The 23,962-nt window shown below is 40.0% G+C and overlaps 6 protein-coding genes across 11 annotated transcripts in view; 3 read left to right on the top strand and 3 right to left on the bottom strand.

Annotated features, from left to right (window-relative positions):
* Positions 1-23,962, top strand: part of Rplp2 (ribosomal protein LP2) — a 103,346-nt gene that overhangs the window by 65,542 nt on the left and 13,842 nt on the right. The gene's annotated exons all lie outside the window — the stretch shown is intronic.
* LOC139818918 (leucine-rich repeat-containing protein 40) lies at positions 22-4,579 on the bottom strand. Its single transcript, XM_071787958.1, has 10 exons — positions 4,204-4,579; positions 2,832-3,025; positions 2,522-2,725; positions 2,317-2,440; positions 2,031-2,200; positions 1,780-1,922; positions 1,494-1,697; positions 1,008-1,340; positions 740-925; positions 22-604 (listed from the first exon to the last, which is right to left on the bottom strand). Exons 1-10 carry the CDS (start codon positions 4,349-4,351, stop codon positions 499-501), a joined length of 1,812 nt encoding a protein of 603 aa, XP_071644059.1. The 5' UTR covers positions 4,352-4,579; the 3' UTR covers positions 22-498.
* On the top strand, positions 5,179-11,755 carry Wdr82 (WD repeat domain 82). The gene has a single exon (XM_071787984.1). The coding sequence runs from the start codon at positions 5,548-5,550 to the stop codon at positions 6,493-6,495; it is 948 nt and encodes a 315-aa protein (XP_071644085.1). The 5' UTR covers positions 5,179-5,547; the 3' UTR covers positions 6,496-11,755.
* On the bottom strand, positions 11,645-15,171 carry Asprs-m (aspartyl-tRNA synthetase, mitochondrial). Its single transcript, XM_071787956.1, has 11 exons — positions 14,856-15,171; positions 14,570-14,764; positions 14,196-14,453; positions 13,747-14,115; positions 13,493-13,669; positions 13,220-13,399; positions 13,026-13,130; positions 12,745-12,966; positions 12,450-12,653; positions 12,199-12,382; positions 11,645-12,124 (listed from the first exon to the last, which is right to left on the bottom strand). The coding sequence occupies exons 2-11, from the start codon at positions 14,660-14,662 to the stop codon at positions 11,964-11,966; spliced, it is 1,953 nt and encodes a 650-aa protein (XP_071644057.1). The 5' UTR covers positions 14,663-14,764; positions 14,856-15,171; the 3' UTR covers positions 11,645-11,963.
* LOC139818927 (mitochondrial ribosome-associated GTPase 2) lies at positions 15,162-19,404 on the top strand. 3 transcript variants are annotated; one of them, XM_071787974.1, is made up of 7 exons: positions 15,162-15,294; positions 16,734-16,958; positions 17,020-17,139; positions 17,283-17,621; positions 17,830-17,968; positions 18,060-18,292; positions 18,441-19,404. In XM_071787974.1, exons 2-7 carry the CDS (start codon positions 16,734-16,736, stop codon positions 18,594-18,596), a joined length of 1,212 nt encoding a protein of 403 aa, XP_071644075.1. In that variant the 5' UTR covers positions 15,162-15,294; the 3' UTR covers positions 18,597-19,404. The 3 variants fall into 3 exon arrangements, 2 of the variants coding, with proteins under 2 accessions (XP_071644075.1, XP_071644074.1); XM_071787973.1 differs by lacking the exon at positions 15,162-15,294 and adding an exon at positions 16,522-16,662; XR_011733557.1 differs by lacking the exons at positions 17,020-17,139; positions 17,283-17,621; positions 17,830-17,968; positions 18,060-18,292; positions 18,441-19,404 and adding exons at positions 15,473-15,661; positions 15,762-16,662 and having other exon boundaries at positions 16,734-16,962.
* Alars (alanine--tRNA ligase, cytoplasmic) lies at positions 18,417-23,898 on the bottom strand. 2 transcript variants are annotated; one of them, XM_071787945.1, is made up of 15 exons: positions 23,757-23,898; positions 23,385-23,554; positions 23,109-23,297; positions 22,871-23,016; positions 22,459-22,650; positions 22,089-22,379; positions 21,887-21,996; positions 21,533-21,807; positions 21,110-21,433; positions 20,783-21,041; positions 20,462-20,714; positions 20,118-20,382; positions 19,762-20,046; positions 19,510-19,687; positions 18,417-19,335 (listed from the first exon to the last, which is right to left on the bottom strand). In XM_071787945.1, the coding sequence occupies exons 2-15, from the start codon at positions 23,526-23,528 to the stop codon at positions 18,656-18,658; spliced, it is 3,591 nt and encodes a 1,196-aa protein (XP_071644046.1). In that variant the 5' UTR covers positions 23,529-23,554; positions 23,757-23,898; the 3' UTR covers positions 18,417-18,655. The 2 variants fall into 2 exon arrangements, with proteins under 2 accessions (XP_071644046.1, XP_071644047.1); XM_071787946.1 differs by having other exon boundaries at positions 18,927-19,066.

Below are 23,962 nucleotides of genomic sequence, written 5' to 3'. Positions count from 1 at the left end.
TGTGTTTTCAAATTCTGGATAAAGATTTAGCAGTCCATTGTTTTATTAGGAAAGAAAAATTATATTGTTTTATTGTCGAATATTACAAAGCGTGTCACGAATTATCGTTGATTTCCTTTGGTCTTTATTAACTTCCATTTCATTCACATTTATCCTAATTCATAAATTCAATCTTATCTTAAATATTAAAATATATATTAACTGCATTCTCACACACTCTCATTCTCTTTCCATATATTCTTGCAGACGTTCTTTCTTCCCTTTATTTACTACTTACATTTACACAGCTTATTAATCTTATTCTAATTATTTTGCACTTGATTTGTCTCATCTAAGATGAGACTATATAAGTATATATAATATATATAATCTTTACAGACCAGTAAAAATGTATTTATATGCATGTAGATATAATATTTACGCGCAACACATTCATATATGATAACAAATTGTTAACATTTTTCAGATATTTTTTTAAACAATTTCGTTTTCTATTCATTACTGAGGTATTAGATTACGTAGATAACTCAGTATTTCCTCTGTATCTTTCATTAGAATTGCTTGCCTGGGATATTTGAAACAATTTCCAGACAACAATAGATTCCTAAAAGTTTATATAATTATGAAATTATGGATAAAAACATCAAGCAATTTATATGTCTATTAGAAACAAATGATATTATACTAAAATATGACGACAATTATATGATGCATATCTAATACATAAAATGTTCATTACCTTAGGTTTTTCAAGTTACCAAGTTCTGGGGGTACGTGAGCGATATTGTTATTTGACAGATTTAATACTGCTAGTCTTTTTAACTTTTCCAAAAGTGGCACATCTATTTTTACGATTAGATTGTCATTGGCAATTAAACTTTCTAAAGATACAACGTCATAAATAGCTTCTGGTAACTCGGTAAATCTGCAGAACGATACGTAGCGTATAAATGTACATTTTCATGTTAAGAGAGGATGTTGGAAAGTCAAAAATATATTTCTAACACCTGTTAAACGAAAGATCAATATCTCGCAAGTATTTCAGGCAGCCGATGCTCGATGGTAGAGATTGCAAGTAATTTTTACTTATATCTAAAACTTGCAAACATTTGTACTTTTCGCCAATCCATTCTGGCAAGCTTGCTAAATGATTTGAAATTAATTTTAGATCTGTCACTGTAGCGATCGTCGACATTTTATCAGGCAGTCCTGACAGCTTGTTTCTGCTCAAGTCAATGGTTACGACGGAGGCTTCCGCTGCATCTTCCAAGACTTCTTCAGGCAATTCCAAAAGATTTTGCCCAGTTAAGCTGAATAACTTTGTATTCTTCATTACGTATCTGTATTATTACAAATTACACATCACACTTGACTTTATTACTAATTGTAAAAGTAATTGTATATGTACGTGAAATACTTTGTAAAGATTTTTTAAATAGAATAAACAAATATCTCAATTAATCATATCAATTAACAGATTAGCATTTGCATACTTGTCAGGATAAACACTATTGCTGGCACTAGGTTGTAACGATTCTCTGGTGTTTATACTTGTTGTATTGACTACAGTCTGACGAATGTGTGTCAAAATGCGAGATGTACCGCATCGTATTATGTCTGCCCTTACGTTTTTTATATTATTTCCCTCAATTATAAATTGCTTTAAATTGGGCAATATACCAATGCAAAAGGGTATTCTGTAAAGAAGATTCATTTTAATCGAACGATCTGAATATATAAAATAATCATGTTAAGAGAAAGAGAAGCTATATAACATACAAAGATATGTTATTGTGCGATAAGTCGAAGACTTCCAAATTTATTAATTTGATTATTTCTTCAGGTATTACTTCAATTTTATTGCCTTGCAATGTGAGCTTTTTCAGATGCCCTACAGCTTCTAAGCGTTGCGGATCAATTTCCTATAAAAGAAAAATCATTGTCTTAGTAAAAACAGCGTTTCTAGCAGGAAGTTAAATTTTAGTCTTGATATAGGCTCAAGCATAAATATATACGTCATTAACACATACAGGAATGTTATTGTTATCCAAATGCAATACTGTTAAAGCTGAACAACCTGATATGTCTGGAAATTCCTGCAAATTATTCGACTGGAACATTATTCTTTCTACTTTTCGCAATTCACCTAATGGTGGTATCGTCTCCAATTGATTAAAGCTGACGTCTAACGTTTTTAACGCTACCAGAAAATATAATAATCATTATCGAATAAAGAAGTAAATATTGCAAATATAAATCGCTTTTTGTATTAATTATTAATGCGTATGCATGAGAGAGAGAGAGAGACAAACTTACATCTCATACTTGTTACATCAGGTGGTAATTCTTTTATCATATTGTGACATAAATTCAATGTTTCCAGTCGCACCAAGTATCCCATTCCGATCGGTAATTCGCCTAAACTATTATATGACATATCCTAAAAAGACCCGTAATTATTTCATTTAAAAAATTGACTTTACATAATCATGTAAGCCATAATAATACATATTTTTTTTACCAAATGAGTTAGCATGACTAAATTTCCGATCTCGGCTTCAAGTGAACTTATTTGATTATTTTTTAGATATAACTCGCACAATTCCTCCAGCGTATAAAATTGACCTGGTAAATTTTGTAGCTTGTTATCCGATAGATTTATTTTTCTTAGTTCGCGCAGAGAACCGATCTCAGGCGGTAATTCTTCTAACAAATTGTTGTGCAACTGGGAAACGACATTAAAAATGTTTTAGATAAAATATATATAGAAATATTGAAAGTGCGCTGCACATTTAAAATCACTGTGTGCACGAAAAATAATTTATACATACGTCTAAGGTGCTCAGTTCCGTTAGAAATTGTATTTTTTCATTGATTACAGTTAAACTATTGAAGCTCAGATCTAATATCTTCAGCGGCTCTTGTTCCCACCATCGCTCCTCCTCGGGTTCATAATCAAGCTCAAAATGCAAGTCACGTAATTCCTCTTTCGTTAATTCGTTTATACTCCATATTCTGTCAGGTACTGTAACGTGTGTTAATTCCTACGTTCAAGATTCTGCCCTTTCCGGACTGTGCAATGCTACGTTGCATTACATTTATTGAAAACTTTGATTAAACTTACCTGATATTTCGAATGAACCTATTTCTACGTTACGTTGAGCACATCTGATGAGTGCGATCACTTCTAATACACGATTTTTAGCAAAGCGTGCAAAGCAACTTAAGATAATGATTTTCGTATGATACCAAGCATATTTAGATTTAAATCATAATTATATCAATTTTAAAATGGCGTGTATCGTGAGGCATCATTAGTGACACATGATATGAAATAAGATAAATGTTAGCATTCCTGCTTATAGAATTTGGAATTTTGATGCATTTGTGACTTGTATTTAAACATATATATATATAGATACATATATACATTAAAAAAAATTAACACAATTATGTGGCATCAGATTTATTTGACTTCCACATTACTGGACTTACAGATAAACTATTTGTAGGATATAAATATATCAAAAAGATACCAATTTAATACACCAATTATCGTCTAAACTAATAATAATATATTAAAATACGAGTTTTGATATTCTATACATTCAAAGAACAAAAAAACATGACGGATAACAGAGAAATACTATGCGCATCTCACTTCTTTGCATTCTCATTCACAATGTATACAAGATTCTATGTTGTGCCGTGTAAGATTCTTTGGGATCTTAAACTCTTTAAAAAACTTACATCTTGATATTTCATACATCCCAAAGAACTTTACATGACCCTTGTTCACAATGCACGTGCGCATCATATCGAGTACAATAAAATCTAACAATAAACACTTATTGAATACTTATTGCAACATCCAAGCGATGATTAACAGGCAACAAAGTGACGAAAGATCTGCATATCGAACTTGAGATTTGTGTATATTGATGAAACTATAAACGTTTAACGTATAACATGGATATACTTCGATGTACGCTATTACCGCAGGCATGCACGTCTGTTTAATTATGAGTACAAGCTCTCCGAGTATGATCTAAACATTCTAAACGAAAAACTGGAACATGCTCCAGATAATTGTGCGGCACATGAACGTAAACGTAAGTCGGATTCGTATAAATAGTACAGTCGATTGTTCCATCGTCGAGCTCATGACTTATTATACACAGGTGGATGCTCGTAAATATATACCCGTGGACAATCCCTTCGACGAGAGATTCAACCGCCCAGTCTTTCTCGCCCCTAGAATAACGCTCCTCGACAATTCGTCATTGTCCTCGTCCTTGGTGCGCCGTTTAAACACCGCCAGGTGATTGGCTTTTTTCCTGATGCCGCTCATCGTGGAATGAAACTCCCATCGATGCGTATCCTCACCGACCTCACCTCGACCTCGACGATCTCCCTGTTACGCAGAAGAAACGTAAACACAGATGGACGTGGACGAGAAGCTGCCTCTTGTCTATAGCCCCTTGCACAATAGGCGATAGCGATAGTGATAGCGACAGCGACAAAGTTGCCGACAAAGCTATACCTTTGTCGGCAACTTTGTCGCTGTCGCTATCGCTATTGCTATCGCTATCGCTATTATGTTGGAAAAAGAATAATGAAAGAAAAAGACGGAAGATCGACATTATCGACGCAGCGTGATCGACTGAGCAGGAACGTTGTTTTAATTGTTGTTGTAATTTATCGGTCGAGGTGTCCTTATCGCAGAGTCAATCTCGCAGTGCGCTTTTGCACTCGGTCACGGGTGGCCCCATGCGCAGCGGCCTTCATGCCTTTGCTGAAAGAGAAGAGAGTCGTCGGTGTGTCGGTGCTCGGTGCCGCTTGTCTAGTTGCCTGCCGAATTCGCCGCTACCGATCGGGGGCACGGAGCCGAGGGATACGCTGTCGCGCTCACGGGACACGGGTCGAGGTTCGAGGGTTCGAGAGGTGTCGAGGTACAGTACAGAGCAGTACAGAGTACAACAGCTCGCAGGAGGAGACGACGTTTCGCCGTCCATTTGTCCGAGCGCGCTTGGCAGTTGTTGATCCATCGGCGCGGTGTTGCGATCGGCGGTCCCGCTGACGGCGTCCGTTTCACACGGGAAGGAGAGCCACGTCGGCGGAGAGGACCCGAGGAGAGGTATCTGCCGCGCGGGGATAAACGCGCGAGAGCGCTGGTGAGCGATTCCGCGGGCGATAACGACGGCGCGAGGGGGAATCCTCGCCCGCGTCCCGGTGGACGGCCCGCCTCTCCCCGCCTGTCCCCCCTCTCCTACCCCCGTCCCTCCACCGCCTGGACCGTGTTGGCGGCCACCCCCGAGCTCCCACGGCGATCTGCCCGCGGTGACGCGCGCGAGCTGTCTCGTCCCTCCTCCTTCCTCGCAAGAAGGCAACTTGGCGGCCGCGGCCGCATCCGCGTCCACGTCCGTGACCCGCGCCCGGCCCCCGCGCCCGGCGGTCTTCGCACCCGGTCACAGTACAAACACAGAGATTGTGGAGTCGAGGAGGTTAAGAGGACGGCACGAGCGGGAGGACGCGCCGTCCATCACCATGAAGCTCGTCGACCATGTGGTGAGGAGCTTCAAGGTGGCCAAGGTATTCCGCGAAAACACCGATCGGATAAACAGTATCGACTTCTCGCCGAACGGCGACACCCTCATCTCCTGCTCGGAGGACGACCAGATCGTCATCTACGACTGCGAGAAGGGCACGCAGGTGCGGACGGTCAACTCGAAGAAGTACGGCGTTGACCTGATACACTTCACTCACGCCAAGAACACCGCGATACACAGCAGCACCAAGGTCGACGACACGATCCGCTATCTCAGCCTCCACGACAACAAGTATATACGTTACTTTCCCGGTCATGCGAAAAAGGTAGTGTCGCTATGTATCAGTCCTATCGAGGATACTTTCCTATCCGGTTCCTTAGATAAATCCCTGCGACTGTGGGACCTGCGCTCGCCGAATTGTCACGGGGTGATGAACGTCTCGGGACGGCCAGTGGCGGCATACGATCCTGAAGGTCTCATCTTCGCGGCCGGAGTCAATTCGGAAAATATCAAGCTGTACGATCTGCGCAGCTTTGACAAGGGACCGTTTGTCACCTTCAAGCTCTCTCAGGAGAAGGAGTGCGATTGGACTGGATTGAAGTTCAGTAGGGACGGCAAGACCATCTTGATCTCCACTAATGGTAGTACGATTCGTTTAATTGACGCTTTTCATGGTACGCCCTTACAGACTTTCGCCGGATATCTCAACAACAAGGGGATCGCCATCGAGGCCAGTTTTAGTCCGGATTCCCAATTTGTGTTCAGTGGCTCCACGGATGGTAGGGTGCACGTGTGGAACGCGGAGACCGGTTACAAAGTTTGCGTGTTGAACGGTGACCATCCAGCGCCCGTGCAGTGTATCCAATTCAATCCCAAGTACATGATGCTGGCGTCGGCTTGCACCAACATGGCTTTCTGGCTACCCACTATCGATGACAATGCATAAAACTAATTTATGAAAAATACGGAGCAATGCCAGAGTCTACAGTTCATAAAAAAGAAGGGAAGAAAGAGAGAAAAACAAGGAAGAGAGGCAGACAGCTGAGAATACCAACTAATCAGAGAACGTTTATAACTTGTTTGAGCAAATACATTTACATTGCATTTACAGTATGTGTACAAGACTGGAATAGCTGTCGTATGGCATACCAGTTCTGAAACGTATCCAAGGGAGCAAACAAGATGCCACGAGGGAACTCGCAACAGTTGGATCATTGCTCGCTCGTTCGCGTTTCGAGAAGGTCCAGAGTACAACTTTCCATCGCTGTCGTCATCGACGTCATTGTCTTCATTCTACCAATATAGGAAGATCCATGTCTTATAAACGTTTCGAATGTGTGTCTCGTATACATAGCCTCTTCTCGCGTATCTATAGGCAATCGTTTAACGATACGTGGAATGAAGTCTGTCATATGCAGGAAGAGGCAACATCTTTTAGATTTTGTCCGTTCCCGGGCAGTCGACCGTTTTGTCCGATTGTGTTCGAGAAAATTACCGTAGAACGAATTTCGTCGCGCTAGTTGTTTGCGAAACGCCTGCGATGTAGAACGATGCTCTGTCTGGAAGCGATATCGTCTTCGAGAATCTTGTGCGCCGGGGCTAAACGTAGGAAACTTTTCGAACAGCTAGAGGGACAAGATTCGCGTATTCGGGCACGGCGTCCTTGTATACAGTCTCGTGCGATTGAATGCATCATAAGGAGATGTTGCACCGACGAAATCGGATCGGTATCTGCGATTCATTCCTGGCTCACTAGTACGACGGTGCAATTGCACCGTATATTGTTGTTACGCGTCTAACGCCTTACATTTTTGATAACCGATCACGCACGTTGCCTCAGATTACGACATTAGGATGTTAATTTAATTAAAAAAGGCACGTGCGAGCGATCTCCGAATAGTCATTCAGATTCCATCGACGTTTCAACAGGCAGCCCCCTTAAGCATTGTAAATCTAATTGTAATACCATTTAATTCGCATGGCCGTATATAGGATGTTTTTTTTAGACTGATCGAAACCGCAGGGGAATCATCGCGCAAAATAAAGGATAAAATATTTAATTTTCTTTGTGATATTAGTTTTGTATTCGACACTGATAACTTTGTCCGTGCGACGTAAATAATTGGCCGTAATCTTAGGTTTAGTCATCAGCCTTCAATTCTTATCTCACCACCGATTTAACTTTCAACATACGTATTACTAAGTAATGCGAGATAACGCGCGTATTATCTTGTAATTACGAGAACGAAAACTTAAAACCACACGGACGTAACTAGCGTATGTGGTTCGTAGAAATATCACTTTTTAAAGCCCGTAAAACGCGAAAAGACCTTCGTAGAAGGACGTTCAATGTCGACTCCGAGATCTTCCTTGTTCCTGTATGCGGCCATGCCCAGTTCTCATACGTAGATCGAGGATATACCGGAAGGCGCACTGGACGCGCGTTGGCGCGAAAACGATAAAACGACCGAACATATTTATTGCGCGCGACAAGAAGTCAGTTTGTATCTCATCGGCGATAAAGGTAAAGAAAAAAGAGGGGAGAAAAGGAAGGAGGAAAAGGAGACTTATCGCAAATCTACGAATAGATCAAGTCCTCCGCGCGAGATGTGCATGATATTCACTGAGAAGATATGCGTGCGTAATTGTCGGGAACATATTCACGTTTACCGTGGATCTACACGCGTGGAACCGGCGGGCCGGGTAAGAAACGCGTTCGACATTTGTAGAAAGCGCGTTTTTTTTTCCTTTTTCTCTTTCCTCCTTTTTTTTTAGACGTAATTGTATCTCACCGGATTCATCCGGTAATAGTTCTTGGCGTTTATACGCGGCACAGGTAGCTCTCACAGTCGTCTCTCGGTGAACAAGATTTTATTTATGCGTGTACGCGTGACATGTGCATGCATAAAAGCTTACTAGCCAGGAAATGACTGAGAGATTACGTCCGAGCTGTATTCCGCCTCCGCGAAACGAATAACGCGGCGCGAACGAATAGGCAAGCATCGTCGCACATCCTTGTTTTCTTGTTAAAAAGAAAACCAGAGAAACAGAGAGATAGAAAAAAAAACTTCGCCATACCGCGCTGCAGATGCTACGATCGCATGGAGCCACGCGGCGGCGAGTTTCACGTTGTAACTGTACGAATGTCCGATTCTTCCGTTCTCTCTCTCTCTCGTTCTCTCTCTCTCTCTCTCTCTCTGTCTCTCTTTCTTTCTCTCTCTTGCAAATCTCAATCCCGCTTTCCGCACTTATGCGGGAAGCGCTATAGTGATCCGAACTCGACGACTGTTCGATCTATTCGATCGCCCACCGCTCCTGTCTCTGTCCTTTCGTGTATGTATATACGGTAGTATCCATTATTTCCTGTAGAATTTTCTAGGCGTCTCCGTCTAACATATATTTCGTGCAAGAGCGTGTGGTCAAATATTTTATTCGATAGCCGTATGCATGCGTGCGTGTATGCGTGTACCGAGCGAACGATTGTGCTGTGATTGATTACGAGTGATTTATTATACGTTTGTATCCAATGCGAGATTCCGTCTGTGTGAGCGTGCGATTTGCATGGGCGAGAGCTTGCCTCCTGCGCTGTAAAATAGTATTTTTTATAACGGCGACGCGATGTGCGCGAGAGAATTCGTATTGATAGGGCGAGACCTGCGAGCTCGCGCGGGACGAATCTCGCGTGCGCTTACGCAATGGGGGGAAAAAGAACTAATTGCAGAGGGGTACAGAGACCTCGACCCTTCAGCTGCACAGTTTCGACCGACGTGTTCAAGCACCCCCTCTCCGAGATCGTTCACGCTGAGCATCGTCAATGCAGAATCAATTTCTCTTATGAATAGCATCACCTGGTTACGTTTTTAATCTTCTGTAAAATATATGAGCGCGCGTCTAAGAGAGACGCTTCAGATTATATAAATATTTATTGCATTTATAATTTAAAACACGCGTTGCGTGCGTTCGGCAACGCATTTGCCTGAGTTAACGTTACGATGCACATTTAAGGCCTCATTGAAATTATAATTTGCAGTTATGTCATGTAGTCACAACACGCGATTAATAATTATTTAATTATTATTAATTAATCTTCAACGAGCGTGAGACACTGATTGAATATTACCTCAGAATTGGATTCTGCGTTACTTCTTTATTATCTTCTTGCGATTTTATATACATGGACACTGCGCGGCGAAAGGGTTGAGGGTCGATCGAATCGCCTCGAATATTACGAAAAAACGATCCACGTATTTAGATTAAATACGCAATTTGACACACGTACATACTGCCAGCCAACCGAGCGAGCGCCCGACCACGGGCCCGCGCCTTCAATCTCGTTCGACGTCGAGAATTTTGAAAGCCCTTAAAACCGTACGTATCGACTGTACTATTATTACAACTATACCGCTGCTATTATTACTACCGCTACGTTAAGCGTATAGATTAAACCGCCGGTCCGAAGCCCTACTCGATCGGCGAATCAACTCGCGACGAAATCTGCGAACGAAAAAGCGTGCGACGACACGAAACACTGTGTTCTTAGGCAAAAAGTGGACGCGCGCACAACAGATTGTAATATATAAATACATTACCGCGGCGATTAGGACTTTCACGTACGGAGATGAAGGTAGACGACTCCATTGATCGAATTTATTGTCTCTCGCTCGAACGTTCTTTTATTATAAAAAAAATTAATCGGCTAGGAATGTAAGCACACGTGTCTCTCGTACAGGATTACGAGGAAAGCTCATGTTGTACATGAAGAATCGTGGAACATCCCGTGTCCATCCAAATCAACTCTGTACTGTTCTTATACACATCACCGTTATATTGACGATTTTTCTACGGAATAAATTCGTGAGGGTCTTCACGAGCGAGTACGGTGCGAGGACGAGGTATCGAGAGCGAGACATGTAATACCGTCGTACAGGATGGTGTTCATTAGCGGGCTTAGTAGAACTGTAAACGTGATTACGTCCCTCTCCGATCATGTTCGTTGGTTCATACGGTCATTTAACATAGAGATTTAGAGTTCAGATTTAATCTAAGATATATATATACAAGCGAAGCAAGCGAGACTTAAAATCTAGGAGAAAGCTATCTAGCTTAAGTTAAGTGCGTTTCGCAAGAAAGATGTTAAATGTGATGGTTCTCACCTTGATGCAGCTCGCCTTGCGTTCACAAGAAGGATACATTGTAACGGAAGAGACTCGACGGCGGATTCTTCCAAGTTCTTACGTCAAGTCTTCGTGCGAATTGCTTTTGACAGCCAAGTGGACAGAACGAGAGTATACGAAGGCTCACGCTCGCTATTGATCCTGACCCTCGGAGAATTTCGTCGCGCGATCGGTACCGGGCAGGGCTTCGTGCCGATTGCTGTAAGCTGCATGCGTTTTAGAGTAGGAACGTATGACAATATAGACGCGTCGCATTGTAATTGGAGCGATTCAAATCTGCGTAACAAACGGTATATAATGTGTCTTCGTCCGCTGAAAGCATACGCCAAATCGAAGAACACAGCGCTTCTCTTGTTGCATCCTGACTAGCTGGATTTGATCTACGGGATTTGCTGAAATTATGAGAATCACTTAACCCGATTCGGTATTCAGTTGTAAACAGTGGCATATGTGTAACGGCATGAGGAAAATGTGTGACGCTCGTCTTCGAAATGTCTTCAAGATTGTTCCAAGAGACTAGTAGACGTGAAATTAATCTACGGATGTACAGCACCATTTTCTGTGTTAAAAATTGAAAGATTGATCGAATAGATACCTATCTTAATTAATGGGTCTTTTTAACGATTTTGACGCATCGCAAACTGAACAGATATTTCATCGCCATTAATGAAGTTTTGTTAATTAATATATAATCGTTCCAATTCACACTGTGTGGGCTGTTTCAAGATGGATATGTATATGAATAAAAAAAGCGATGTAAATTTTCGTCCGCCGGCAGTTGGTAGTCACAACATATCAACATATTTGTTAAGAAATTTGTTAGGTTGAAATTTTCACTTGACAGGAGAGAGGCTCTCAAGAAGTGTACAAAAAAAGAAAAGGGAATCCTCTTAGATCCTTCTTGGAAATGATTGTGAATAGTTTAGTACGCAGGCTGAATTGTATTTTTTATTTTTCTGTAAAAACATTTCGATTGAACGCACGAGAGTTTACTCAACAACAAAAAAATAAAACACTTTTTTTGTACATCTATTTTTCGCCTTTTTATTTATTTCGGTTTGCGGCGCAATTATACGCTTCTGATAACTGCTCAGAGCTTGAATGATAACTTGGCAAAAATATTACAGATAACGTCTCAAAACTGCCACAGCTAATATAAATAATTATATACATTTTTTTACACGCACAACTTGTAAGTAATAACAACTTTTCTATTACACTTATTGTGAAAAAAGGAATCTTATTTGTTTACTGTTTGTATGTGATACAAAGTCTTCAACTCGTCTGAAATGATGTCTGGTGCTCCGGACATTAGATCTCGTCCTTCCATCGTTTTCGGGAAAGCTATAACGTTCCTTATACTTTTTTCGTTACAAAGTAAGCAAACGAGACGATCCAGTCCTTGAAATAGAAATAACGATCACATCTCCCATTTCAATTCGCAGATGCAACTTTATTAGGCGAAAGAGTAATACCTATAGCTATTCCACCATGGGGTGGGGCTCCGTACGTCAATGCCTCGAGCATGTGCGACAATTTTGTTTCGTCTATGTTTAACATCCTCAATATTTGTCTCTGTAAATTTGCATCGTGGATTCGAATGGAACCTCCTGCTATTTCCGATCCATTCATAACCAGATCGTAGTGTAAGCCTCTCACCTACGAAAAAGAGATATGTAAAAAAGACACGACAAAATTAATTAATCTACTAAAGTCCTTTGCTGACCTTTAGAGGATCAGTTGTAAGATATTCCATGTCATCTGGATGCGGTTGCGTAAATGGATGATGCGTCGATTGTAATGTTCCTTCAAATGTGAATAACGGAAAGTCCGTGATCCATAGAAGCTCAATTTCGGTCGAACGTACTTGTTCGCCTTTGGCTTCTAATATATTTGTAAATTCGACACGTAACTTTCCTAAGAGTTTCAACTAGAATATATATAGTAGTTTATTATAATTACAGATGAAGAGAAAAGTTTATCATTAAAAGAGAAAAAGAGAACTTTCAGACTATACTCACTGCATCCATTCGATGTCCAATTGCTAGCAATGCTGCATCTCCCTCCTGTAACTTGCAGTACTGCGATATATCTTCCGTTATAGTTCCCGACTTCGGTTTTAGCTTGTCTAACTGTGCTCTCCACGAATCGTTTCCGATTCTTAATTGAACTAGCTTTGTAGTAGCAAAATAATCGCTACGGATCTTAGAGAGTCCTTCTCTGATAGATTTTGCTAAGTACTTCTGGAATATAAAAATTAACTTAACAATGGAATACAAATCAAATTAAAATGAACACCTACCGATTTTTTTGGAAAAACTAATGCGTACACTTTTTGTTCATTATTTTCAGATTTCACAGCCTCTTTTAATACTGGCAGATCGAACATGTGTGTGAGATCTTGTATCTGGAAAGCAGTTTTGCATCGAAATAATATTATGTTTTTATTTCGTGGAGTAAAATAATAAAAAAGATCGTACACATTAATTCTCTTACTTGATACGGTATTCTTAAGTCCGGTTGGTCAGTACCATACAATTCCATCGAGTCTTCATACCTCATAAGCTTGAAAGGCACTTTTATGGAGCCTGATTCTTCTGGCCATGTGTACATCAATAAATTTTCAATTAAGCTCATCACTCCGTCCCGGTCAACAAACGACATTTCGATATCTAGCTATAATATAATTGATATAACACTGATGATATATAATTATGTAGCTGATAATAAAATATAATATTACTGACATTATGAACGCAGTGTAATTACCTGTGTAAATTCTGGCTGTCTGTCGTGCCTGGCACTCTCGTCTCTGTAACATCGGGCGACTTGGAAGTATCTGTCGAGGCCACCTACCATGAGAAGCTGCTTGAATTGTTGAGGACTCTGTACCAGCGAGTAAAAATTACCCGGTTGTCTCGTGGGCACTACAAATTCTTGCGCACCCTGAATATGATAAAATCAGATTTTGCACGTTTACGATATATGGATTTATATGGTAAACTAGACACTGAGAAGCATACCCCCGGTGTACTTTTAAACAGCGTTGGCGTTTCAATGTCCACAAAACTGCACTCGTTGATCAGGAATTCTCTCATCTTCATTATGAGAGAGGATCGCAATCTTAAATTCCTTTGCAGCTCAGGATATCTCAGTGACAGATATCTGTATTTCATTTGCTGACTCTCCTTGGCTTTGTTATACTCTCTAATGAATACTGGCGGATTCTCCGATGCTACGTTTAGAATCTCCAGAGACTCTACGTACACTTCTATATCGCCCGTTTTCATTCTCTTATTCTGCTGACCTTCAGGTCTCGGCACGACTTTGCCTACTACGCTCAAGACACTTTCGAAAGACAAGTTCTGTATACTTTCCACCAAATCCTTTCTCTGAAATCAATAAAAGCTTTTCAACGTTTTTTCATAACACATTTACCAAAGATTTCAGTATATAATGACTGCTCGCATACATCTTCCGGTATAAGTAACTGCGTTGATCCATAGGAGTCTCTTAACGTTATAAACTTCCTCATTCTCTGAAATTCCTTCCAGCCGCTTAATCTCACTTCTTCTCCAACATTTTTGAGCGTCAGCTCGCCACACGTATGCGTTCTCAGGACGTATCTATTGGCCGGTGAAACAGGCTCCTTTGTCAACGGCGCTGACCTGCCAACAACTAAATTGTGGACACAAGCTGCTGAAATTGCAGATCGATCCTTCAGCAGAAACTGAAAAAAAAAATTCATACGTTTTACAATTTCACCTGAATATAGAAGATCATTGACTTTAGGGTTGCAGTATCAAAATAGTGACAGGAATTGCTTCAAAACCCTTAGAAACTTACGTTTGCTTTACGTAGATTACTTATCAGTGCCCGTATGTGGTATCTTGTCACGATATTCGTGTAGCTAAGCACGATTCTACCGCTGGCAAACATTTTTATGTATATTCCTGGGGCCCTTTTTGAAAATCGTTATATATAATTTCGTTTCATACGTAGTCATTCACAAAATCGTTATCCCCTTTGTTCTTTTCTCACCTGTTGTTTAAGAATTTATCTGTTATATATTTATTACATATATAAAATAATAGATATATATACTATAAGATAATTACATGTAAAACATTACCTTGAACAATTACCTTGAACGTCAGAAAAATATTAATTATGTTCCAATAATTATATAAAATAACATTTTATTCTGAACACGTGCACCAGCCGATCACGCTCGTTCTGTTTTCAGCATATTCCTCGTGCTATCAAAAGTAGCTTTGCACCACCCGTCGAAGGAACGATCGAAAGATTATTTTTTACCTCGATGTTTACGCAAAATGTCGAGTATTATTACTTGTAAATTCACGCAGGCATTATCGAGCATTATAGCGCGAGGTATTCCGGAATAGTGGACCTAACCTGACTTATGACCGTTCACGTGGTTCACGTGTGACTGTTGACAGTCTCAACTCACATTTTTTTTTATAAACAAGTAAAGCAAAGTAAAGCGCGAAGATACATTTGCTAAGACTGGTTATGCATATTGATGCGAGAGGATAATATTAAAATAGAAGGTTAGTCAAGCGTGCCGAATTTCAATTGCGGAGTTACGAAAAATTATCTAACCTGTTTTCCTAACCTGTAATGTTGATACCTAACCTACATATCATTGAATTTTGGATAAATTATTTGAACCTGGAAAGAAAAGCATTTGTCTAATATACGCCTCGTATACGGCTTGATTACTTTCAGCAACGAGGCTAACGATGTCGATGATTTTTAGTAAAAATGACTCTGTACTGCTAGTAGGGGAGGGCAACTTTTCATTCTCTGCAGCGTTATCGCGACAAAATTTCAACATAGAGCTCGTTGCTACGTGTTATGAATCTAGCGCGTGTCAAGAGGCTGCAGAAAGAAATGTAGATTATCTTCGGGAGAATGGTCAGTATAGATGTACAGTACTAATCTATATACGTATCATTTGCAATGCGGTAATTATCCAATCAATTATGAAGGGAGAAACCTATGCTTTTCTTTTCAGGTATCTGCGTACTGTTTGACGTGGACGCTACAAAATTGGAGGAATGTCCCTCGTTAAAGTCGCGACTGTTCAACAAGATTATTTTTAACTTTCCACACGTCGGTGGTAAAATGAGAATAGAGAGAAATAGGGACTTGCTGAGAGGCTTTTTTGTGTCGTCTGTAAGAATGATGAAGGAAAACGGCCAGGTGTTAGTGACTCTATGCAACGGCCAAGGTGGAACGCCTATGGACAAGCCTAGGAGACGTTGGGACGATTCCTGGAAAATCGTTGAAATGGCTGCACATGGGAATTTTATATTAACGAGAGTAGAACCCTCTTTGTGGCAGTCTTTTCGGGACTATGTTGTGACCGGCTATCGCGGTTTAGATAAGCAATTTCACACGGCGGGCTCGTTGACACATTTTTTCATAAAGAGTGAACCACCCATGGCGCATAATATTGTACCTAGAAATAAGATAAACACTTCTAAATGCACTGTAGATAATATTACGTGGAAAGACATGATAAACAACATCCAAGATAAATCGGATTGCGAACTCAAGTGTATTTATCCATGTATTTTTACATTTGACTTAACTTTGTCTACGGATGGGGACTTCAATACAGCTGAATTTTACAAGTCGCTATATAATTATGCGGGATCTATTATTGAGAATATAGATTTGATTGATTGTTATTCGTCTCCTGTCGATGGAAAGATAAAGAGAACATATAGGATAGATTACAAATCAAATTATGTCCCGTTGTATAGGAGAAGGGTTGTTGAATTGCATCAAAATGTAATCGCGAATTTTGTAGAAGATGAATTTAATGTCACCGTCTCGAGATAGTTTGAACGCATAGCACGAACCATTTTGCGTAACTATTAAAAAAATTAATAAAAGGCTTTATTGAAATGGTACATATATATATTTATTTAATTGATATTACGTAAGGTATGAGGTTTACACCTTTTCTGATCGCTTTCAGATGCATCGTCTTCGTTGCTTAAGAAGTATCGTCGCATGCGGTTTAAGTCAAAAGCAGGACCGTAAAACCGTATTGAACAGAATCAGGTGCGAAGTTTCAAGTGGACTTAGATCGTTGTCTGTTACTGCATACGTTCATGAAAGGGAACCTACAGCTAAACCTTTACGCAGTACAAAACCGAAATCGAAGAAAGACACTCTGCAATATTTTGTCGATATAAAACCGGTAAGGAACGTTGTTTCGTGAGATATTACCGGTCTGTGAACGCGTGATCGTTTTTCGTTAGGTAAAAACAATCGGAGGACAAGGTGGCGACGGGCAGATATCGTTCATGCGATTGTGGGTCAATGATCGAGCTGGTCCTGATGGCGGTGACGGCGGGCACGGTGGTCATGTGATATTTCAAGTAAGATTATTACGACTAAAGTAAATCGCATGAAATATGACAGATAAAATACAAGGTCGAGATGATGTCATTTATGCTAAATATATTTATGTAGTATATTGACCGGTTTGTACAGAGTACAGATGCACAGTTTTATCATGCAGGCAACCACAGATGTGAAGGATCTCAGGCATATAGATTCCGTGATCAAAGCTGAAGATGGAGAAAAAGGCTATACCAAGGATTGCTTCGGTAAAAATGCAGAACACAAAGTGATGAATGTGCCCATTGGCACGATCGTGCGCGATGTAGACGGTAGGATACTAGCCGACCTGGAGAAAAACGGAATGATGTTTATTGCCGCGAGAGGTGGTTCTGGCGGGCATGGAAATGCCTTTTTCAAATCGAATAGTCAACAGACGCCTGAAATATGCGAATACGGCGCAATTGGGGAAAATTTGCAATATGTTCTAGAAGTAAGGAGTATGGCCCATATTGGATTGGTGAGTGTGCCTTCAGTTATTGCTGTGATTTTATTATCAGCATTTGAAAAAGGTGTTAGTGTTTTGGAAATTAGTGTTTTCGTTTTCACTAATTTCCAAGAATATTTACTTATACAAATATTTTACGAATTATTTTTATGTAAAATTATGTTAAATATTTAAGAACGAAATATATGTTTGTTCCATGTTCTCTCATCAAAATACTAAGATTGGTCTGCCAAATGCTGGTAAAAGTACACTTTTAAGAGCGATATCCAGGGCCAGGCCAAAAGTAGCGGCATATCCTTTTACTACGTTAAAACCTCACATAGGCATAATACAGTACGATGATTATGAACAAATTGCAGGTAATTATACGTTTATATAGCACAACATAGAAGTACCATGAGCTTTTTTTACGTATTTTATTTATCTTTGTAATCTACTTATTTATTTTAGTGGCCGACATGCCCGGTCTCATAGAAGATTCGCATAAGAATAGAGGGCTTGGCATAACTTTCCTTAAGCACGTGGAACGTTGCGCTGCTTTAATATTTATTTTAGACGTAGCACAGACTGAACCGTGGCAAGTTCTGGAAACTTTAAAGCACGAAATTAGCCAGTTTAATGAAAGATTGAATGACAGGCCTCAAATTATTGTAGCAAACAAAATCGATTTACCAAATTCTGAGGTGAGCAATTAAAATTCTTTCTCTGAATTCTCTAATTTAATTATTACTTACGTTTAACATACTTACGTCTCATGAATTTAATTTAAATGATAATGGTAGCACGATAATTATTGAACAGTTATAATAATGGTTGTAATTTTTATTTCAGATTAATTTACAGTTACTCAGAGAACATGTAGATTTACCGATAATTCCTATCTCTGCCAAGGTAGGAACCAATATTTCCACTTTATTAAAGGAGATTAGAATATTGTACGATAATCTTAAAGTTAACGCAGAAGAAAACACTGAACTTTCGATGTAATTCTTATATAATAAATCTGTTAAAGACGTGTATAAAAATGAGAGTCCTTATCGCAAGCGTCAACAGCGCGTAGCTTCTTCGCAAAATGCAAAATTCTTTACTACACATTTTACTTGCGGTTGATTCAGGATGGTCGAAAACCACCTGTTTAAATTCGTATATTGCTTTCTATAATGCGGATCAAACACATATTCGTACAAAGGCAGCAACGCTGTAAAAACTGATATATCCGCAAGAGTGACTCTTTCTCCTATCAGGTACGTCCTCGTACGTAGTATGTCATCCAGCCTTCTCACAGTGCAAAGAAGATCCTCCTTAGAAATTTTCATATTTGCTTTCATATCTTTCGATACAGAAACGCCAAGTGACGGTACTACCCAACCACTAACCGCTGGTAAAATGTGGTTTTGCGCGTAACTCATCCATTGCAAAACTTGACTGGATGCGAACAAATCGTCTTCACACCGTAGCTGCGAATTTGACAAAAAGAACGCAATGGCATTGCTATTGTGTAACGTAACATCTGCTGTTTCTAAAATTATGTCGCTAGAACATAATATATTATCTTTAACTTGCTTAATAGTCAAACATTTGCCGCTGTATTGTGCGATTATTTGTGCTAAATAGCATTTAGTGCTCCCAGTGTTCCCGTAAAGTACCAATTTTGACGAAGATTCCGTGTTAAGTAATCGAAAAGTTTCGGAGGTCTTACGAGTAGTATTATTAGCAGTTTTATTGTCTGAAAGCAGATACAATTGCTGACAACTATGGTTATTGATCTAGACAAATTAATAAGCTACTAAATTAATATCTGATAGAAAAATTACTACTCCAATTCCAAACCCATTAACTAAGCTAGCATAATTCTACAGTAAAAAATTATAGTATCAAACAACAGTGTTTCTGAACTTACCTATAATCCCAAGCTTTTGGTTGGCAAAGTCATTGGCTTTGCTTACTATTTTTTTCAAACATGCTATATTTGTGCCCGAAGCTTGCGCAGATTCGGGTTTTCCACCTCCTTTACCTTGCATCAAAGACGCAATTGCCTGGATCCATTCATTTGCCTTTAGCCCTTTGGATATCGCGGACTGTGAACAAGTTCTCGATATCAATATGATTGTTTTTACTTTTACTCGCGATGCTCGAGACTAAACGTTCTTACTTTGGGAACAGAACTGAGAGCGAATATCTTCTTGACATCATGATCGACGCTTATAAGCAAGGCACTAGTTTCTGGCGATATAGCTCTGATTTTCTTCAATGCCAAATCTAGAGCTTTCGTATTATTGTAGGCTTCCAGCACCTCGACTAACACTTGGCATCCCACTTTAGACTCTATTATAGACTGAGCAGTTTGTACAACCGTGGTGGTGACAGCTGCCCTAGCTGCCCGTTCTTTATCGTCGAGAGACTTCTTTAATTCTTTCAACGTGTTGCGCACGTTATCCTATTAGACAAAAAGACAAAATTATTTTCATAATTTATCAGATGAAATAATATTTTATTAAATGTAATTACCTTCCACCATGCAGGAATGAGAGCATGGGATATCTCCTCCGTTAGTTCTATTATCTTTTTCACATATTCCTTAGAGTTCGTTCCAGACTTATCAGTTTCTATCGTTGCCTGAAGCTGAGATAACTGTTTTTCCAAGATCCTTGCCGTTCTTAATGCTTTTGTCGCTTCCGGTCCAGTGAGCGCTACTATGCGTCTGATACCTTTAGCGATAGCATCTTCACTGGCTATTACAAAATCACCTATGTGACCAGTGTAATGTAAGTGCCTATGGAACAAATTGTGAACTTAGAAATACGAGCGCTACTAGAAAATGCGTGCGCAAATTTTATTCAGACAGCACTCACGTTCCCCCACAAAATTCCACGCTGGTTTCAAGAGCAGCTGTACTCAAGGGATCCTTTTCTAGATTCTCAACCGGTATGCCCATACTAACAACACGTACCGGATCAGGATACGTCTCTTCAAACATCGCACGCAAACCCTGAATAGTTTTTGCTATAGCCAAGTTGCTTTCCTTAGCGTAAATTTTCTTGTTTGCTTGGATCATGTCGTTGGTGAATAATTCCGTGTCTTTCAATTGTCCTCCCGTCATTGGTCCTGTTGTGAAGATTTAACGGTAAGTTAATTCATGCAATTTACAACTCGATTTTAACTTGAGAACGTACCTTTGTTCGTAAAGTCAAAGCGAAGCCTATCAGGTGCGACCAATGATCCTTTCTGATCGGCTTCCGTTCCCAAGACCTTCCTAAGCGCATAATTCAAGGCGTGCGTGGCACTATGATTAGCCATCACAAGCCGTCTACGTTCTGTATCCACATTCGCGTGGACTTTATCTCCCTTTCTTAATGTGCCTTCGCCCACGGTACCAATGTGTAACACATAACCGGCTCTGACTTGAACGTTCTTCACGCGAATCTCTGTAGCCTATTAAAGCACTATTAAGAATCTTGCTTTTCATTGCACGAAGTTAAAATAAAAATTAATTTTCATACCTCATCATTGACTTTAACTAAAAATCCCTCATCGTATATCTGTCCTCCTTGCTCCGCGTAAAAGTTTGTTCTGTCCAGTAAAATTCCAACTTCTTCGCCAGAAGATACTTGGTCGACAAAAGTCTTGGCGCGTCTTAATGCGATTACGGTACCAATGCAGGGTGCAAATTCATATTCCTCATATTTAACAGAGTTTGTTACTTTGTAATTATATTTAGGAGAATCGTCTGTAGGTTTAACGCCTTGCTTTTGCAGTTCAGTAATGGCATGGACATCCAAATTAATTTGATCGTCTACACCACCGGCTTTATTTTGAGAAATTAACTGTAGAATTGAAGAAAGAATGAATAATATTAATGCATAGAAAAGCATATTTGTGGCACTGAATTAATAGATTAATTGTTGCACAGCGAAATATGATACCTGCGCTTGTTTCTTAGATTCTTCATAGCCTGCCATGTCAATTTTCAATCCTTTCTCCTCGGTCATTAGCTGAGTGAGATCTATCGGGAAACCGTAAGTATCGTATAAGCGCCACGCGACATCACCTGGCACAGTGTTAGCCGATTCCAGCTTTCCTATCGTCCTATTCAGCAAGTTACGACCCCGCGATAGAGTTTTCAAAAATTGAACCTCTTCCTCGTTGATGACGTCAACAATACTTTGTGGATCTTTCTTTACTTCTGGAAAAACTTCACCTGCAACGGCAAACTGACTTCAGACAAAGTGCAAGTAGTAAAAGATACAATGGCTTCTTTTATTACGAAAGACATTTACCGAGAAGATCCACCACTACATTTACGAGAGATCCAAAGAATCCTGGCTTAGCATTTAATTTCTCAGTTGCGTAGCGTACGGCACGCCGTAAAATTCTTCTTAGCACGTATCTATGTAAAAAGGTAAAAACAATTGTATTTAGATAAATAAATGTAATTACATAAAAAAGCACAAAGGCAGAATAAAGTTTAAAGTAACTTACCCTCTACCAGTGTTATCAGGCATTCCTCCATCCGCCAAAGCAATTGTGATGGTTCGAGCATGATCAGCCAAAACTCTATACGCCATATCGATTCCGTTAACATCGTCAGCTCCTACTTTGCCTTGATAGGGTGGAGCGCCTGTACTTTTCTCAATCGCGGCGAACAAAGGCATGAATAGATCAGTATCGTAATTAGCGCGTTTATTTTGAATCACTGATACTAGTCGTTCTAAACCTAAGCCGCAGTCTATATGCTTTTTTGGTAACGGTTTAAGACTGCCGTCTGATTCTCTGGAATCATAACACAAATTAATATTATACATGAGATTTCGAACAGCGAATCTTTTAGCAGTCTACAAATTTTGAATACCTATTGTATTGAATGAATACGAGATTCCAGATTTCTAGCACATCGGGATCATCCATGTTTACAAGATGAGCTGCCTCTCTACCACCAATACGATCGTAATGTAATTCACTGCATGGTCCGCACGGCCCAGTTTCGCCCATTTCCCAAAAGTTATCCTTCATGTTGCCCGGCAAAACGTGCGAGGCAGGTACTCTGTACATTTACATCTTACTTTAAAGTCTTAAAACAGGAAATATAGAAGTATGGATAAAACATATTAGCAAAGAAAATAATATTGTGATAGAATTATAAAGGAATGAGATTACATGTAACAAATGAAAAGTAATGTTCGTAAAATTATTAATGTAAACAAGTATTCAGAATAATTATATTATAAAGTGATTAAGTAGTTTTATTATTATGTCTTATTTACCCAAGAGAAAGCCACAGATCCTTGCACTCGTTGTCCGGCGCCAATCCACTCTTATCATCCCCACCAAAGTATGTCACGTACAATCTGTCAGCTGGTAGTTTCATCACATCTGTCAAAAATTCCCAGGCCCAGGCGCATATCTCTTTCTAATAAAAAAAAAAAAGATATAAACCTTAAAGTAGAGAAATTTGAGATAATCATCGATTCCGCCAACAATTAATCGATCCAGCGATGTTACCTTGAAGTAATCGCCGAAGGACCAGTTTCCCATCATCTCGAAGAAAGTATGATGATAAACGTCTTTACCAACGTCGTCCAGATCATTGTGCTTTCCACCAGCTCGGATGCACTTCTGGCTGTTGACAACGCGTACCCATCTCGCCATATCACTGTTGGGATCAACCGTTCCCAAGAATATCGGTTTAAACTGAAACACATTTGCACAACAATAAGAAAAGCAAGTCAACAAAGTGCTGGAAAATGAATTTAACGTGAGAATTATCACAGGACATACCTGATTCATTCCGGCATTCGTGAAGAGCAAGGTCGGATCGTCGTGGGGTATCGTCGAGCTCGAGTGGACATATTCGTGACCCTTGCTCTTGAAGAAGTCGATATAGGCCTGCCGTATCTGCTTCGCGTTCATGCTGCTCTTCATCGTGGTATCCTAGGGTTGCGCAAGTTCTGTAAAATTACCGCGATACATCGTGAAGCACTTTGCAGCGTAAATTTGCCATATGGCCTCAGGTTGCATCAGGCAAGCAGGTGACCCACGAAATAATATCGAACCAAACGAAATACGCAATTCTCTTTACATAATTATATTCTGCGATCTTTGACCGAGATTTGGACGAACGGCAGAAAAGGACAGACCTGCAGGACTTACCGTCGGGTGAAATACGGAAGTTCAGGCAACACAGCTGACCCACGCGGCTTCGCTGACGAAGGCCGTAGTGCACTGTACTGGATCGAAAGGGAAGGGAGAGAGGGAGAAAAATCCACGCACGTGCACACGCTCGCGCTTTCAAGCCGGTTAGCGAGAGGAAGGAGGTTGGACTCGCCGTATCGATAATCGTGTCAACTAAGCGACGG

Source organism: Temnothorax longispinosus, chromosome 9 (genome assembly GCF_030848805.1).
Source record: "Temnothorax longispinosus isolate EJ_2023e chromosome 9, Tlon_JGU_v1, whole genome shotgun sequence".
NCBI lineage: Eukaryota > Metazoa > Arthropoda > Insecta > Hymenoptera > Formicidae > Temnothorax > Temnothorax longispinosus.
The sequence above is the reverse complement of the archived record's forward strand: the minus strand, read 5'-3'. Positions and strand labels throughout refer to the sequence as shown.